The following is a 17689-nucleotide window of genomic DNA, read 5'->3' as shown; positions in this document are numbered from 1 at the left end:
CCACTCCAATGAACACATCACCATTACAAATTTAGTTTTTTATCTGAAAAAAAATTAAATTCATACACTGATATTTATTGGTGCCATTTGGTGGGCAGCTATTCAACTGCGGCAAATTTTTCTAACCTTGACCTTCCTGTGACTGACCTCACTATTCCTAATTTTTTGTTTATTTTTTGTTTCAAAATAACTATTCAAGATATTAATCAGAACTCATACACTGATACATGGAGCTATTCAAATGTGTCATAATTTTCTGACCTTGACCTTTCCTGTGACCTTGACCTCACTATTACTTAAACATATCTTGTGTTCAGTTAAGAACTAACTATTCAAGATATTTTTATTAAATTGCATACAGTGATTACATATTGGTGGGAGCTATTCAACCATGTTATAATTTCTTGACCTTGATCTTCCCTATGACCTTGATTTCACTATTATTTTGTGTTGAGCAAAGTGTAGAAGAGATTGTTCATAACATTTTCATCAAAACTCAATTAACTCGTACACTAATACATGTTAGTGGGAACTACTCACCTGTGTCATAATTTTCTGACATTGACTTTCCCTTTGACCTATACTTCACTTTTTAAGATATTTTAATCAATCTTTATACAAAGTTGTACATTGGTCGGAACAATTAAATTTTGTCAAAATTTTCTGACCTTGACCTTCCTTATGACTTTGATCTTCCCCTGACATTGAGCTTTACTTTGAAGATTTCAAACTTCATTTACTATGATCCACATTAGTGAAATCAATTCAACTTGTCATTATACTCTTACCTTGACCTTTCTAATAACCCTGACCTCACTATTCCTTCATTTTGTTCAAGATACTTTCATCAAACTTTGTATACTGATTATTGATGAGAGCAATTAAAGTGTTCATTATTATTTTTTTTTTATTTTACCTTGACCTTCCCAATGATCTTGAATATCACTTTTTTTCCTTGTTTCACTCTTAGTTAAAATTATTAAATTCCATAAAGGATTACTTCAGAAGAGCTTTCTTTATTTAGCTGTTAAATAATGGATGGGATGAATGAATCTCAAACCAAAGGAGGGTAGGTTTCTCTTCATGTTGCAATACAAATATACCTTGGACGGGGCATTCATATCCTATGGACATATTTCTAGTTTTTTTTTAATTACTGGGGCAATGACCATCTGCCTTGCCACCTGCTCTGACACCCTTGTAATGAGGAGGTTGTGTCAACTAAAAATAAGTCATGTTTACCTCATTCTTTGAATTATACAAGAGACATAAATACATGTAACGCTACAGATATATGGATAATGGACATGCATATAAATTTTATGGGATATAATCTTGCACATGAAACCTAGTATAAACTCACTTTATCATGGATTTAAGGTCTGCAGGGTCTAAGATGTTTGTTGCCCATGAAATTTACTGTCAATTACAGATTAAAATTGAAAATGGTAGAAATTCATTAATTTTAAGGCAATTTGTTTTGAGCAGATAATATTGATGAGTGAAGTACTACCATGGCAAAGAAGTCCCTTACCCTGGAAGACCTCAATCAGGCTGTTAGGGAGGAAAACATCCCCCTTAAACGGAGATTATCATCTGGAGATATGCCAAGAAATGAACATGTGAGTTTTAATCATTGAACTACACAATATCATCCTGCAAGAAAGGCTACTTTGATAAAATTTAGGCAACAACTGGAAAAAGTGGTTAAAGAAACTATTAATATTATATTCATGTATTAATTTAGTCAAGGTCAGGAGATTCTGCATATGTGACCAATAGACTTTACAGATTAGTGACCAAAAAGATGTTTTTTGGAGCACATCCATTCCTAAGGAACTAGGAGTCGTTCCTTGCCAAATCTTTCATAAATGTTGCATGCTGGGATGCATACTGCCCATTATGTTTTGGATGCTTTATTTAACACATGTTTAAATTTGTGGATGAGTGATCAGATAGATGTTCTGGAGCAGGTTTAGTGACAGAGATCCAGAGGTCTTTATTGAGGACAGTTTGTGTGTTAAACTCAGAAACAAACACATGGGGAACACAGGGGGGAAAAAATTCATTGTTTTTAGAAATTGATTTTAATAAATTCTTGCTAGATTGATGCAGTTTATGCTTGGAAATATAATGTATTATTGTAATATTTGTATTTAAAATAAACCCTGGTTCCCTGTGAAACTCGGAGAGAGGAATACAGTAAAACAGGCTTATAGTGAACATGCTTATAATGAATTAATGCTTACAATGAAGTGATTTTCATCTTAATGGATATAACAAATTACATTTATAATGAAGTTAATATAATTAATAGTGTTTGTTATTTTTCCCCCTTAAATTTCATGCATGAAGACACCAATTGTGAAGTTTCTGCTTGGAAGAGCAGATGCTCCAAATATTTTTGATGGCAGTACGACTCTGAACGGTACCTCCTCCAACACGGAATGTCCCCACAGAATCTGCATCACTGAGGTGGCTCCGTCACATAGCAGCTTTTTTGGAAATGGTATTTTATACTAAATGCATACTGTACAATGAAAATTTTTGGTAGGGTCAAATTTTCATGGTTTGAGGTGGAAAAATTTAGTTTGTGGGAATAAAGAAGTGTTAAGTTGTTATATACTTGAAATTTTGACAATTCATGGAGGAAATGAATTTGTGGATCTCTCCATCCCACAAAGACTACATTAAAAAATATTAATCTCCACAAAAATTAATGATTTCAAAGTGTAAATGCATGTTTCTAAAAGTCTATGAGAATTTGTGAAAAAGAGTATTTATATTATCTGTCCAAAAATACAACTAAATGTGTAATTTTTATCTTTGATTTTATAGAAAATAAAGATGACTGGAAGATGTCTATCAATGAGTTTTCATCTAAGAAGCAAGGAAAAAGCAAAAGGGATGTCCCAAAACGTATCAGGTAATGAACGCAATAGCTTTAATTTGTTTTTTTAAGATTCTCCTTAACCAAGTAACTATTTGGCCTACCTGGACCAAACTTGCAGAGATGATGCATTAGGGATGTAATCTACAAGAGTGGTTGAATGCTGCTTCTGATCTTTATTTTCTGGATAAGCAGCCAAGATTAAAGTTTTGGGAGCAGGTCCTTTCGCAAGTATCTACTACTAGGACTAAGCTTGAAGGGCGATGCATCCGTGAACACATACTCCCAAATTTGCTAGAGTCTGTGTAGGATCTATATTTTCCTGAGAGTAAACAGGTTACAATTTTTTTAGCGCATTTATTCTTAGGGCTGTCCAAACTGGGTGAAGTGTAATCAAGATCAACTTAATCTGAATTGAATATAATCCACAATGTTTCAGATGCTGCAGTCATTCTTATTTTTTCAGAATAAGTGACAGCATTAAGCAGTATGAGACATGGCTTTCATCATGGATCTCTGCAATCTTTTCTTATTTTTCTGAATGAAGCATATTAGAAAGTCTTGTAATGAGTAATAATATTCCAGAACATTCTACAAGAACCAGGATGAATTAATCACTGCTTTTGAGGATTTTCATTTTGGAGTTGATGATGCAATGGAACATGCTGAGGAGATCGCAGAGAAACAGAAAAAAGCCAGTATCCTCGCAAAGGCTACTCTAGTCGTCAATTTGGTGTGTATTTCTCCATATTTTACTTTAAAGCTTCTATGCTTCTAAAGCTGAGATGAGTTCTTGAATTTGCAATATTTCATCATTGAACAGCATGTTTAACCCTGATTGACTTATTCCACCATATTTCTTTACAATAACAAATGCAGCTCGTCACTGCGAGCTCTTAAAGCAATGCCTGGGCAAAGAGAAAATTTGGATTTGCACGTTGATCCAATTTAATTTTTTCCACAGTTACCTCAAGACCCACAATGCAATGGTTGTTTTTCTTACTGCTAACTTTGTTCTTGCAGTAACAACAGCTAAAAATTCACAAAAAATAGACTCACCTAAATTTAATGGATATTGCATACAGAGAGTAGATTAAACGTTCTTTGTTAAAATTTTGCACTTTTCAAACTTCTTTTATGGAAATGCAGCTAACATATGACATCATGTGACGTCACAGTCTAGACGTTCCATATGTCTCGTGCGGTTTGAAGAGGCAGATCTTAAAATTAATTGAACAACTGCACTCGCCCCAACGGTCGCACCATCAACATATTGTCTTTTTCTACCCTATATTTAAACCCAGATGCATTTGTTACAGTTGAGTGATTTTTGTGGTCAGGCTTTCCCAATAGTACCATAAATAATTGTGGAACACTTGAATTCGCCAAATATGTTTTAAAACACCAGATTATGTCAAAGGAAATATTAGATACAAAATTAAATTTTGTGGTTTCTTATTAAGTCTTCATAAAATTTCATCAATGATTCAATTTCATTGAACAGTATTATTCATGAAATTTAATCCCATTCCTATGAATATTTTTATTACAGTACTATAGTGTACTGACAACAGAAGACTTAATAAAGTCTTCTGTTTTATGTGTATTTTACAGTGTCTTTTGGGAGCCAAACTGGCAGCAGCAATTTTGTCGGGATCTATTTCCATAATCTCCAGTTTAGTGGACAGTTGTGTGGATCTCTCATCTGGAATCGTCATAGCAGTCACAGAGAGAGCCATGAAAAAGAGGAATTTATATGAATATCCTCAAGGTTTTCTTCTTATAATTCTTGAATAATTTTTAATTCTGGTTGTAATGTGCCATTTGATTGGCAAGAAAATTTAGTTTATAGTAAATCACAGTCAGCTGTGTTGCCTACATCACAATGACTTGTCAAAATGTATCTATCAGCCTGATGTTACCTTTAAGTTTTGTACAATTTGAAGTCATTTTTCAAGGGTAATTGTCTTTTTTTGGACACAGAATGAAAGTAAATTAAATGATAAGGAATGGATATAATAGCTACCCAAGTTATACTGTATAACATCGGTTGGACCAATTTATGTTTTTTATAAACCGCTTTGTGGGTAATGTTAATATTGTGGATCTTAATTGACAGGATTAGAGATTAGTGGATCTACTCACATGGTCTTTCATAATGAACTTAATGACACTTAACACACATATATGTTTTTGTGAAAAAAAATAAATGTTTGCATAAAAACACTTAAAGCAATATAAAATACCTGCTGGACAGAAGTTCTTAACTACAGTTATAAGAGGATGAATAATATAAAACTGACATTTCGACCGGTAGTTGTGTTGATTCATAATATAGTTTTGTTTGAATAATGAAGTTGAGTTGTATAAATGTATTTCATTAAGAAAAATTAATATATTCAGTGTGATAATGTAGACTTGATTATTTAAATTGTTTCTGAACAGGACGTACAAAGTTGGAGCCAATATCCATTGTTATACTGTCGGTGATTATGAGTCTAGCCTCCATTCAACTGATTGTTGAAAGTGCAGAGAAGATCGTTGGAATAGCAACAGGAAAGGGAGAATGGCCTGATGTTGGTATCATCACCATTGTTATTGTGTGTTCTACTATTGGTAAGTTATCATAATGTCTGCAATCTTGTTAAATATATTATTGGATGAGATATAGCTTATTAGAGCCCTGCATGAAATCTCTTAAATGAAAAAAACCCTTATGAATCGCATTGTCTATCTCTCTGTCCTTCAACACTTTTTTTTGTGAAACTCAAACAGCTTTCACTATAATGTTTTCAAATTTTTGTACAGGGATATTTTACAATAAGAGAAAGACACATATAATTGGAGATCCTATCACTTTGTCTGTCTGTTTGTATGCTGTATATATGTAAGACTCCAAAGTCCGATGATCACGCCAAAGTCCAATGGTCTCGCCAAAGTCCGATGGTCTGCTCCAAACTCTGATGGTCACGCCATAGTCCGATGGTTCGTTTCCTATGAGACGCACTGCGCTAAAGTGTGATGGTCCGATACGCCAAAGTCCAATGGTGCGGAGAAACAATCAATATTTATGACGTCACAATATTCCGACATCAATCCGTTGTCCTGCATTCAAAAGCCATCAGTTCATTATTCGTCCTCGCATACAATTTTACTGATTTTGCTTATTGCTTGCTTCCACCAGAGATATTAGGGTTAGTCCTCACACACCACTCGACTGATCAGGGTTAGTCCTAACTAACTTTGGACTAATTATGGAATAGCTTCCCAGCAATCCGAGAGATTTAGTGTTAGTCCTCGCACACTATTCAACTGATTAGGGATAGCCTCGCATCCACCCAAGATATCAAGGTTAAAGTTCTTACACACTTTTTGACCTATAAGGGTTAGTCTCGCACCTATCCGAGAGATTAGGGTTAGTCCTCGCATATAATATTAAGTTGTGTTAATTTAAGATCTTAATTTGGTGCAGTAGTACTATGACGTCACAAACGTTAATCGTTTTTCCGCACCATCAGACTTTGGTGTGTCAAACCATCAGGGTTTGGTGCAGACCATCGGACTTTGGCGTGACCATAGGACTTTGGAGTCCCATCGCACTTTGGAGTCCTACATATATATCTTTTGTGACACGATAACTGGAACAGTTTTCATCATAGCAATTTCAAATTTTATACAGAGGGATTTGATCATTAGAGAAAGAAACCTTTAAATTTTAAATAGTCTGTCTGTCTGTTTCTGCTCTGGAGAAGGTTTAATGATACTGCAGGATGATGATAAATTCTTAATTGTCTTATAACAACCATCTTCAATTCTCTTCATCAATGAATAATTAATTTTTTGGAAGTCTTAGGGATTGGAGGAGATAAATTGGGATTGTTAAATTTTACAAAGGAGGAAAAACACACAATAACAAAGGCTGTGGTTTGAGATAGTGACCATGGACCTTTTGTTTAACATGTATAAATTTAGTGTGAGGCCAGACTATTATTTAAATGGATTCTACTTGGTAAAGCAAGAAAACTCAATCCACCACTATGTCTTTTTTTTTTCTTTTTGCAGTTCTGAAGATCATTCTTTTTCTGGTGTGTAGAAGAGTGAAGACTCCCTCAGTGGATGCCATGACTAAGGACCACAGAAATGATGTACTCTCCAACATTGTGGCTATTGTGTTTGGATACATAGGTAGGATTACAGTAATCTTTATTTTCTTTAAATGATAAAAAAATACATTTGTAAATGGAGAAAATTGATATTTTAGGACTGATTACTATATTCCTGCATTAAAAAATAGACCAAGGTTCCTTTTGTTGGTCTGCCTGGGTATGTTGTGCATTCATTGAATTCATTTAATCTGTAATTTATTTATGCTTGCAAAAAAAGAAAAGCATCATATTTCTCATGTAAGTTGTACAATGTACTGGAGTACATAGTCATTTCATATCTCATAGCTCAAGGTTTATTTTATAGTCAACTTCACATCTCATGGCTCAAGGTTGCAGTAGCTACTGAGTTAGAACTTTTATACAATTTATATCTATCTAATTGAAGTAGGTGAGAATGACCTTCATACTTCAACATTAAATGTACATCGCCTTTTTGGTGTGTCATGGCCCATATCCTAAAGGTTGAGGTCAATGTAGCTAATGACTGACCATCTTCGCTAGCCAAGGGTTTTCGGTCCGCTCTGCTCATGATGACTGACCCATATTTGTTGTTCCTCATGTGAAAATTACCTGACACTTCATAATAATGAACTGTATTTGAATAGCTGAGCTGCATTCAAGATTGTAGCAGCTAGTTTAGGTGCTTACTATCTAGGCTTTATTGAATGCACTGTATGAATTAATGCTTGTTATTGCTAAACTAGCGTATTGTTCAAGATTGTAGTGGTTAAGTAGAACTACGTACCATTAAGATCTTGAATGCAGCCTTGGTGTGACCTGTTTTGTCAAGGTCATATCTTAAAGGTCAAGATCACAGTAGCTATTGAATTAAAAGTATCTGTAGAACCTCTAAAGACAATTAAGTTAAGGCTAGATATAGGCATTTCTGTGCAAAAGCTAATAAAAATGCATAAGATGTATAGGTTTGATACAGAGAAAGTTTAAATTTATTTTCTTATACATGCTTAGTACCCACAACATGTTAGAGCTAGTGCACATTATGAAATCATTGTTCTTTACCACTCAAGGTAATAAAACACATCAACAAAAACAGCATCGGCGCAAAGGCATATCCTATTTAATTTTAAATGAATAATTAAGAATATTCTAAAAATTATTAAAATTGCTGCACAAATATTATGTACTTTCTCATTTGATAAAAAATTGAGGATACACCGGACTATGAATTTTTACCCAGTTTCAACTCGAAACTTTACGAATAGGAACTAAACAATTGCACTCTTGAAATTTGTACAGCAATATCATAAATCCTTGGAATATCCTGCTTTTATTTATACCTTGTTTCTGAAAAACAAAATGAGGTATGCCCTTGTGCTGAAGCTTTGATGTGATGTTCCTTATAAAGTTGTATAGTAGAGAACAATGACGTCATAATATGATGTCGTAATGTGCATCAGCCTTCACATGTTGTGAGTACCAAGTTTGTATTAGAAAACAAGTTTTAACTTTTTCTGTACGATAGGTATAGCCTTTATGTGTTTTAATTTGTTTTTTTGCATAGAATCATCTATAATTCGCTGTAACTCACTTGTGAAAGATTTGCTTTATCGCATTACACTGCAGAAGCTTTTGCATTAATAGTGCTTTCTACCATTTTACAATCTGATGACCCATTTTCTAAATGAAATGATTTTTTAATGATAAAATAGAACACATGCCTTTGATCATTTTGAATCAAATTTGACAAAAGAAAAAAAAGAAACAAGATATAAGCTTAGATAACATGATGATACAAACCAGTAGAGCTACAGTCTCATCAGAGACTTTCTGTCGTGCACTGTTATCTTTGAGCTCCTGTCCCTTGCCATGTTTTTATTCTAATACAAATTATATTCTTCAGGATCCAAAAGCATGTATGACCAGTACAAGGTATCGGAGTTAGTATACCTGGATCCAATCGGAGCGATCCTGATATCCCTGTACATACTGGTCGGGTGGTGGTCCACTGGTTATGGTTAGTAACTTTCAAGGTGGAAAAAAATGATGGTTTTGTAATCAGTCATTCTGTGCTGTTGAAAAGTTTTCCCAGAAAGTTTTTTCATGAGCCAAAGGGTAATTACCGTACTTAGGTAACACAACAATCTCAAAAAAGAGGTTGGTAAGCAATTAGCAGTCCTAACCATCATCAAAATTTGTGCAACTCTTACCACATTAACAAAATTGCAAAATATTTGATTTGAAGTGAAAATACATGTAATTGCATCCTAGGAATGTGAAATTCAATAATGGTATTTTGTTGTATTTGTTTTTTAGGACAAATCAAATTGTTAACAGGACACACAGCAAAACCAGATTTTCTGAAGAAATTAACCTGGATCTGTGTCAATCATCACCCAAAACTGCTATATGTGGACACGGTGCGGGCATTTCACTTTGGAATAAACTTTCTTGTAGAGGTAGACATTGTTTTACCAGAGGACATGACGCTGAAGGAAGCTCATGACATTGGTGAACCACTACAACATAAACTAGAATGCTTACCAGAAGTAGAGAGGGCTTTTGTACATTTGGATTATGAGTTTGAACACAGGCCATCTGATGAACATAAACAAGTGTGATAAAGGTTTTACAGTAGAAACAAATTATGAGGTTTTCTATCAGGTGTACAACTCAAATTGTCTCTGTTTTGTGATCTGCAATGTCTGGTATTGATAGAATTACATCACTGTGCTTCAGTATGTTTATTTATGAATACTAGTAACTACTTATGAATGATAGAAATCAAATACCAGTTATTTTAAAATGGATGACTTTGCATATATTATTATAAATTTGTATATTTTTTTTAATCATTTTTACTTATTTTAAACAAACTTTATATCAAGCAAGTCAGTTAAGACTAGGTATAGGTGTTTCTATGCAAATAAAAAAAATAGAATGCATAAGGGCTATACCTATCACACAGAAAAGGCTAAAACAATCGATATCCACAACATGTTAAAGCAAGTGCACATTATGACGTCATATTATGATATCATCATTCTTTACTACACAAGGTTATAAAGAACATCACCAAAAAAGCTATTTTGTTGATGTGTTTTATAACCTCAAGTAGTAAAGAACAGTGACATCATAATATGACGTTACAATGTGTACTGGCTATAACATGTCGTGGGTACTAAGAATGTGTAGGAAAATGACTTTAAACTCTCTCTGTGTAATACCGTAAATCTGGAAATTTTTGCGTTGATTTTCTTTGCGAATCTGGTTCAAAACGCTGTTGATTAACTTTTACGTTTCAAAATTTTGCGAATTGACATTGGTGCTAAAATTAAAAAGCGCTTAAAATTTTCATAGCAGTTTATAAGTTACGCATGTAGTACATACAATAAATTACGCATGTACATGCAATATTGAACGATCCCAACATTTAATAATCGGATTATAAATTATGCATGTACTTACAATAAATTACATATGTACGTACAATAATAAACAATGCCAATGTTCAATAATCACATAAACAAATTAGAATTTAAGAGATAAAACATCTAAACTATTTAAAATTTTCATAACAATTTTAGAGATAAAACATCTAAACTATTTAAAATTTTCATAACATTTTAATAAATCACGCATGTACAAAAAATATATAAAACCGTGTCAGCTTTAACTAACCTTCAGATAAAAACATTTGTTCTTAGATAAAACAACTGGCCTCTCTTAGAGAAATAATTTAAAAGAGATATACTGCCTATCAAACCATCGGACGATGTTGAATGTAGTAAAGGCAGTCTTACGCACGGATTGTACGGGTAATTAGCTTATAGTATAAACAGATTTCTTAAAATGACCACTGCTTACGAAACTTGTTCATCTTGAAAAGTAGCAAAAAAAATTGTTTTCATTTTTTGTTGTTGATTTATTTTTAAGAAATATATTTTTGCGAATGCAATGCACACGCAAATTTGCTAAAAATTTATCTACAGCAAAAATTTTCAGATTTACGGTAGATATAATACCTTTTATGATTTTTATAAGCTCATTTACATAGAAATGCCTACACCTAGCCTTAACTCATATGCGCATTAGCAGGTGATATTTTAATGATATAATTTTTATCATATACTGTGGAATCATTTTAATTCATGGGGCTGATGTACAAGGGAATGTTATTTCGTGGGTAATTTGTACCGGTATATAAGATTTAATGAAGTTATTGTTAGTGGAGATGTAAATTCAAGCCTAAGGGTGAACCTTGAAATCCTCAAAACATTAGTCCCCCATGAACAATGATGATTCCACAGAATTTGAACTTTATATCAGTAGTACTTGTAGTTAAAATGTGGTGGTTGATATATAATACAATTAACAATGGATGTTTATATAATTGTTTTAAATGGCTAATGATACAAATTTTAATGGATCCTGAAACAATTATTAATGGATCCTGATACAGTTTTAATGGATGCATCCACTGATCTTTTATTATCATTTGTTAATTTTATATCATTTATTAGTTGTTGACACAAAGCTTAACAGAATCCTCTTTGGTTCATGTTGTAATGTCAAGTATACCAATGAAGGAGTTAGCAAGATTTTGGTTTCCCAAGATCAGATTTATTTCCTGAGGTGAAGTTGAGTCTGATGAAAGAACTAGAATCTTGCTGACTAATGAACTGGTTTACTCTGACCGTATAAGTACTCTAATACAAAAGTTAACGTTAGATCAACATAATGTCTCTGGTTGACTGACGTTTGCTGGCTAAAGTAAAAGTTGCTTTATGTTTTGCTTTTTGGGGAACACTGTAATTTTAGTCTGTTATTCTAGCAAGTTTAATTTCATGTGGAAAAAAAAGAATTTTTTTTTTTTTTAAATTGCAGGTAGAGCTAGTTAAATTTATTAATTAATGTTGTCTCCAAGGAATCTCGTGTCAGACAAATTGAATCTCGTTTATTTACATTCTACAGTTAATTTCCTCGTAAACTCATTATGAACTACTGGTATATTCATTTGATGTTGATGAAACTCCCTAAAAAATGGATACCAACAAAATATTAAGAGATAAAGGTTATATTTTGTACAAAAACTTGGTAACATCATTAAGTATGCAGAGCCATAATTAATTTATAGAACCATGAAATGCAAAAAAAATCGTTATCTAATACTTAAGTATAATAAATATTATAATGTGTTTGATAAGTCATACAGAAATTAAAAAAAAAAAAAAAAGGATTTTGATATGTGTATTTTTTTATAATGAGTTTATATATGCCTTTGAGTTTATAAGGCTTCTTGATAATTACATACTGGTGTTCATTAAAAGTACATTTTGATTTGATGTATTTGTCTTTATATATTATAATGCATAATGCACTTCAAAAATAAAAATGTTTGCCAACAAAATGTTTTCTTTTTATAAAGTCCTCTTTATTGTCAGTTTTCAAAAAGAGGGAAATATTCAGAATTCTCTGCAATATGATTTAAAAGTTTCATGTCTCCTGATTTGTATAAGGTCACCTGTATCATTCATTGGATGTATTGCTATCATTTCCTATATGTCAGCATGTGATCACTGATGTGCATAGTTCATAATTTGAACATAGATAGCTTTTTCTCTGAAATAACTGAGCCAATTTCAACCAATTTTGGTATACATATACCTGCATCTGAGGATGAGGGAAACCAAAAGTTGTTAATTTCATATTAACAATCATCATGACCTGGGGTCTAAAACTATCAAAATTCATATAATCCTCAAAAATCTTCCTTATTCTGTCAGATAATCCAGCCTCTAGCAGATAGAGTGTTTGTATGATTCTACAGTTACTCCTCTTTCATAAATGTGAAATTCTTGACCCTGTGTCCAGGGTTCAGGCCCCGTGATGGGGCTAAATTTGTATTTTATTAAGATGAAATATGAAGATAACGAACAGTATTCAATCTCGAAAGTCCAATGAAACAATACAAATTTGGAGCAGAGCAAACACAGACCTCAAAATTTAGAGGGTGGGATCAGGTGCCATGGAGGAGTGAGCATCCCCTGCCGACTGGTCACCCTTGTCATATCGGGGAAAAAACGGAAAAAATAAGAATAAATTACACCTTTAAAAGTCTTTTTATGCTTGCAGAACTTGCTGACAAACAGTTTGATTGATTTTAATGATAATTAAATGAAATTGTAAAATTCATGTCCCCTTGGTCCAGGGTGTAGACCAATCCATTATATAGTTTTAAAAAAAACTGTAGCTGTACAGTTCTGTAACTGGAGAGGGAAAAAAGTGCCACAGACCAGATCAGAATATGAATCACTAGTTAGTTGTATTAACAACTGACCTATCTGGCCAATGGAGATTGGACCTGTCTTACTGTCACATTCTTTCCTCCATAAAGGTCTTTGCTCCCAAAGACAACCAACTCAGGCTCTTCCCTGGCAGGTCTTTCACCTCTCACTTCCAGGGCATTGCACGGCACCAAATATAACTGAAGGGGAAGAAAAGTGTGATGGACCAGACCAGGATTTGAACCCAGGGCCCCTAAATCTCTAGTCAGGTGCTCTACCATCTGAGCTATCTGGATACTGTCGATCGAACCTGCCTGACCACCACACTTCTTTCTTATGGACTTCTTGCAGGCTAATTATTTGCATTTTGATGATGAGCCATTAACCCTTCATCAAATTATTAAAATTCATGTCCCCTGACTTCAGAGTGGGGATAAGTTACTCATCAATTGAAAAAAATATTATGACTGTACTCATATTTTAGCCCCTTTCTCACTACTTCCTGTCTACTAATTTAAATACATGTATGCAAATATATGAAAAAAACAAATGCAGACTTGTCTCCAAATATGCTTATTCATTGTTATGCTAATCAGTTGATGAGGAAGATGGAGTTGAATTTTGATTAGAACTAAATATGTTTCAGTAATCTGGACACTTCATTTATCCTGACAACTAGCATCCTGATTAACAAGGTTTGACTGTATTGAAAATGCATTGTATAAATTTCTCTCAACTTCCAGGAGAAAAGCATCATGCAATGTGATTATGAACATAGTCCTATTCAAGTGATAAAATTCATGTCACATGAGTCTAGAGTTACAATCTCATGAGGGGCTGAGTTGGTCAGCATGAGAAAGTCATTATACTTAGTTTAATGTTAAGGCCATATGTAATGACGATGTGTATATGTTTGACCACATAGTAGAGCATTAGAAACCAGAGGGACTTGACTCATCACTCTTTCTCCTGAATTTTTTTTGTTTGGAATAAAGTTCCAGTAAGATGTTAAAATTCGTATAAATTACTATGCATAGTAAAGTAGCAGATGAAAAACCAATTTTGTGGCACTCACTCAGACCTTTCTATGAAATTATGGACTTCCCATAATTAAAGTCTACCACAGTTTTCCAGAGATTTATTTATTCTATGGAATTGGAGATATTGATTAAAATATAATATGCTGTTGTGTATTACATCAAATAAAGTTTTATTTGATTTTCATTTTTTTTTTTTATTATTGAATTATGCACTTTGTTGACTCAGATAAAATTTCTGCTTGTCAGGAGATTTGGGATTAAACTACAGGGGACATCTAATTATGATGTGATAAACAGCTGAGTTAATCCTTATTAGACATGACGCACTGCTGTGCACAAGACAGTTGCACATTGAGATAAATGTAAGCGCAAGTTGTTTGATATAAGCTTATCCTCGACTTGTAAGAAATTAAAATTCTGTTTCCAAAAGTCTTTTAGTATCTTCAAGTGCAGTTACTTGATTTGTTAACATTGCTGTTCATATATGAAAGCTTAAAACTTCATAGTAGTAGTGCATGTTCCTGTGTAGAATTGTATTCTGGTGGTGATTATGACTAGATACAGGGTTATTTTTTCCCCCATTTTAGCTTCGACCGTAGAGAGTTTTGCCCCGTTTTAAATTTACCCAGGCATAGTTGTATCGAGATAATGCTGTCTTCTTTAAATTCACTCCATTTTAAATTTGTCTACCTGCAACAAGGATGAAAGGGACAAAAAAAAAAGGGGCAAAAATTCCCCTATACAGTATTTCTATGAACAGTAGTTCAGTCAAGGATAGAGACCGACCATAATATGCAAGTTTCCTTCTTTGGCATTATAAATGAACACAAAAACTGATTTCATTTCATTGGCTTGTACTTTATTCTCTTAAAGCGTCCTCTGATGAAATGTTTGACAATTAGGTGACAATGACTTATATATATACAATTGAGCCACATAATATTGTAAAACTAACACAGGTTTACAAAAATAAAACTCTGATCTGCATGGAAGATAATTCTAACACCCAGCTATTAACTTACAGAGAAACAAACAAGGTATCACAATGTAGCACCAAACTTTTCCAAAAAAAAAAAAAAGAAACCCAAAAACCCTCAATTTTGTATAATAAAAAAAAAAATTTGAATCTCTTTAAATGAAGGGTATCTTTTGTTAACTTTACCAATTTTCTCCAAAAACGCTTAATTTTTAACAACCAAATACATGTTCTTACATTGTCAAAGAAGTATATCTGTATCTGTGTTATAATAGATTTAATGACCAGCATTGTCTAGATATTTGTCAATTACTACACATACAAATTACAAAACACACATATAAACCTCGCACACAAATACACACTCATCTCTTTTTCTTCCTGTATTTTAGGACAGGGATTTTTCATTCATTCTGTATGTCATTCTGTGATGAATAGCTGCCTTAATGAGATCTCAGAATTGATGAACTTACATGTATACATGTCACACTTAATGCAAAGATTCTAAAATACATAATCTTGTTCAATTATATGTGATACAACACTGTACATCCAATCATATTTACTTATTTTATTTTATATTTTGTTGAGTTCTCTAAATAGTTTGTTCACTTGACTTTTTTAAAAAATTGTAATTAGAACAATCATGTCTTGAAACTGAGTAATTCTTAGAACTACAGTAATTCACACCTTGTTCACACTAAACTTCAACACTCAACGCAGTCACAGAAGCATTCTCGCACACTCACTGTTAACAAGGATGAAAGGTCAACATAGAACCTGATGGTGGAACTCCACATCATAGCTGATAACAAAATATACCACCTAAGAATTCATATCAAATGACTTATCACAGACACTAAAAGTATACATCAACACCTAAAACTATTTGTAACACTGTGAAGTACGCAAGTAAATACAATCAAGGCTATTTACATAGTATGTACAGAATTTTTTTTTTACAGTATTATGTCTTAATTTACAAAAAAGCAATTTAATTCTATGTCCATTACATTTCATGAGTATAGCAAATTGAAATGCTCACGTATCTGCACCTTGTCCTTGTGACCTTAGACAAGTGGGTTAACAGGGACGGGTATAGACAAAGTTACTATTTACATCAGCACTAGTGAATACAAAGCTACAATGGAGCCAGAAATAAATACAGGGACAACAACACTACTTTAAGAGTGTATGTTGTCACAATACATAAACATATTAATTATCCAGTATGTACAAATATATTACATTAGAATTCAGCACTAATAGAAAGTTTGTTGTTTTTAAGGGATCACAAATAACACAGAGTTTGTGGGAATGCACCATCAGAAGTCTACACAAGTGCAATTCACTGTTCTCACAGACTGAGACAAATGCCCTATATAAATCACAAATGTATGATTTCCAAGCCAGTGATTTCACTAAATAGATGTCATACTTGTGGATATAGTTGTACACAAAACACAACTCCACAGGCAATATAAATCACTAGTTAATCCAACTGAATTTGGATTCTGTTGTTGGTACCATATTTGAATTAAATTCACAGTTTAATAAATTCCATGTTCAGTACACTTAATTCACATGTTATACTCCAAATCTTAAGCCACTGTTGTTATAATCACAAGGAGATGGGCTAAATCTCTCAGTGGCTGCATCAAGTCAAATCCGAGGCGCTCCAATGTATTCCGAGAAAAGTCACACGGTGGGAAAATATGAACCACATAGGCTGGCTGAAATGGAGTAAATAAAACAATGAGTTAGTGTACACGGTTTCACAAACAGCTATAGTGATCTTGAAATAAAGACAAATAGACATCTTCAATCAACACAGTCTCATAACACACATTCAGATACCTTTAAAGTTAATTTTATCATTTTAATTACAAATGTTGAAAAGATAGTACATTAAGTTTAAAATTAGCCACCCCATATTCCTTTTTTCACTTGTTTGATAAGGTAAACCTTGTAAACAATGATCCCTCTCCAAAAACATTTAACCTTGTCACTCATCAAAAAAAAAAGTACTTGTCACATACAGTATTGAACGCAAGAGCAATAGTATACAGCATTTGATGCATTAACAATGCAATACTAATCCAGTTAATACTTGTCATGATTTAGTCAAGGTGTCCTGTATTTACCTGCTGTGTCTCTGGTTCAGCTACATTAACGATTCCAGCAGCTTGCTTCTGTTGTAGATACTGAATAAAGCCTGTGGTCATTGCTCTGGTCTGCTCTATGATATGATCATGGTCTCTCCCACAGGGTAGGGCCAATAGCATGCAATAGTCATTGTCAAACTGATAAAAAAAAATACAACAGCTGAGTGAAATGTATGTTACTTCTCAAAAACATTGAATTGATGAACA

The 17689-nt window shown here is 33.2% G+C and overlaps 2 protein-coding genes across 2 annotated transcripts in view; one reads left to right on the top strand and one right to left on the bottom strand.

Moving 5' to 3' along the window:
- Nucleotides 1-1482: 1482 nt before the first annotated feature.
- On the top strand, nt 1483-9655 carry LOC133204733 (uncharacterized). Its single transcript, XM_061340472.1, has 9 exons — nt 1483-1622; nt 2356-2509; nt 2839-2926; nt 3476-3623; nt 4505-4661; nt 5336-5506; nt 6953-7075; nt 8918-9031; nt 9331-9655. Exons 1-9 carry the CDS (start codon nt 1515-1517, stop codon nt 9633-9635), a joined length of 1368 nt encoding a protein of 455 aa, XP_061196456.1. The 5' UTR covers nt 1483-1514; the 3' UTR covers nt 9636-9655.
- Nucleotides 9656-15178: 5523 nt separating this feature from the next.
- Nucleotides 15179-17689, bottom strand: part of LOC133204740 (msx2-interacting protein-like) — a 42788-nt gene continuing 40277 nt past the window's right edge. Inside the window, exons 20-21 of the mRNA XM_061340482.1 lie at nt 17462-17620; nt 15179-17050 (exon numbers count right to left, since the gene is read on the bottom strand). Of these exons, the coding sequence (XP_061196466.1) occupies nt 16919-17050; nt 17462-17620 (291 nt within the window). The 3' untranslated portion in view covers nt 15179-16918. The remainder of the gene's footprint in view (nt 17051-17461; nt 17621-17689) is intronic.

The sequence above is a fragment of the Saccostrea echinata genome, unplaced genomic scaffold (assembly GCF_033153115.1).
Source record: "Saccostrea echinata isolate AGI-Se365-2 ecotype Australia unplaced genomic scaffold, CSIRO_AGI_Sech_v1 ptg000054l, whole genome shotgun sequence".
Classification (NCBI taxonomy): domain Eukaryota; kingdom Metazoa; phylum Mollusca; class Bivalvia; order Ostreida; family Ostreidae; genus Saccostrea; species Saccostrea echinata.
The sequence above is the reverse complement of the archived record's forward strand: the minus strand, read 5'-3'. Positions and strand labels throughout refer to the sequence as shown.

Coding starts and splice junctions, on each gene's coding strand:
- LOC133204733 (XM_061340472.1), top strand. CDS start 1,515: ATGGCAAAGAAGTCCCTTACCCTGGAAGACCTCAATCAGGCTGTTAGG. Junction 2,510..2,838: donor TAGCAGCTTTTTTGGAAATG/GTATTTTATACT, acceptor TTGATTTTATAG/AAAATAAAGATGACTGGAAG. Junction 7,076..8,917: donor TATTGTGTTTGGATACATAG/GTAGGATTACAG, acceptor TATATTCTTCAG/GATCCAAAAGCATGTATGAC.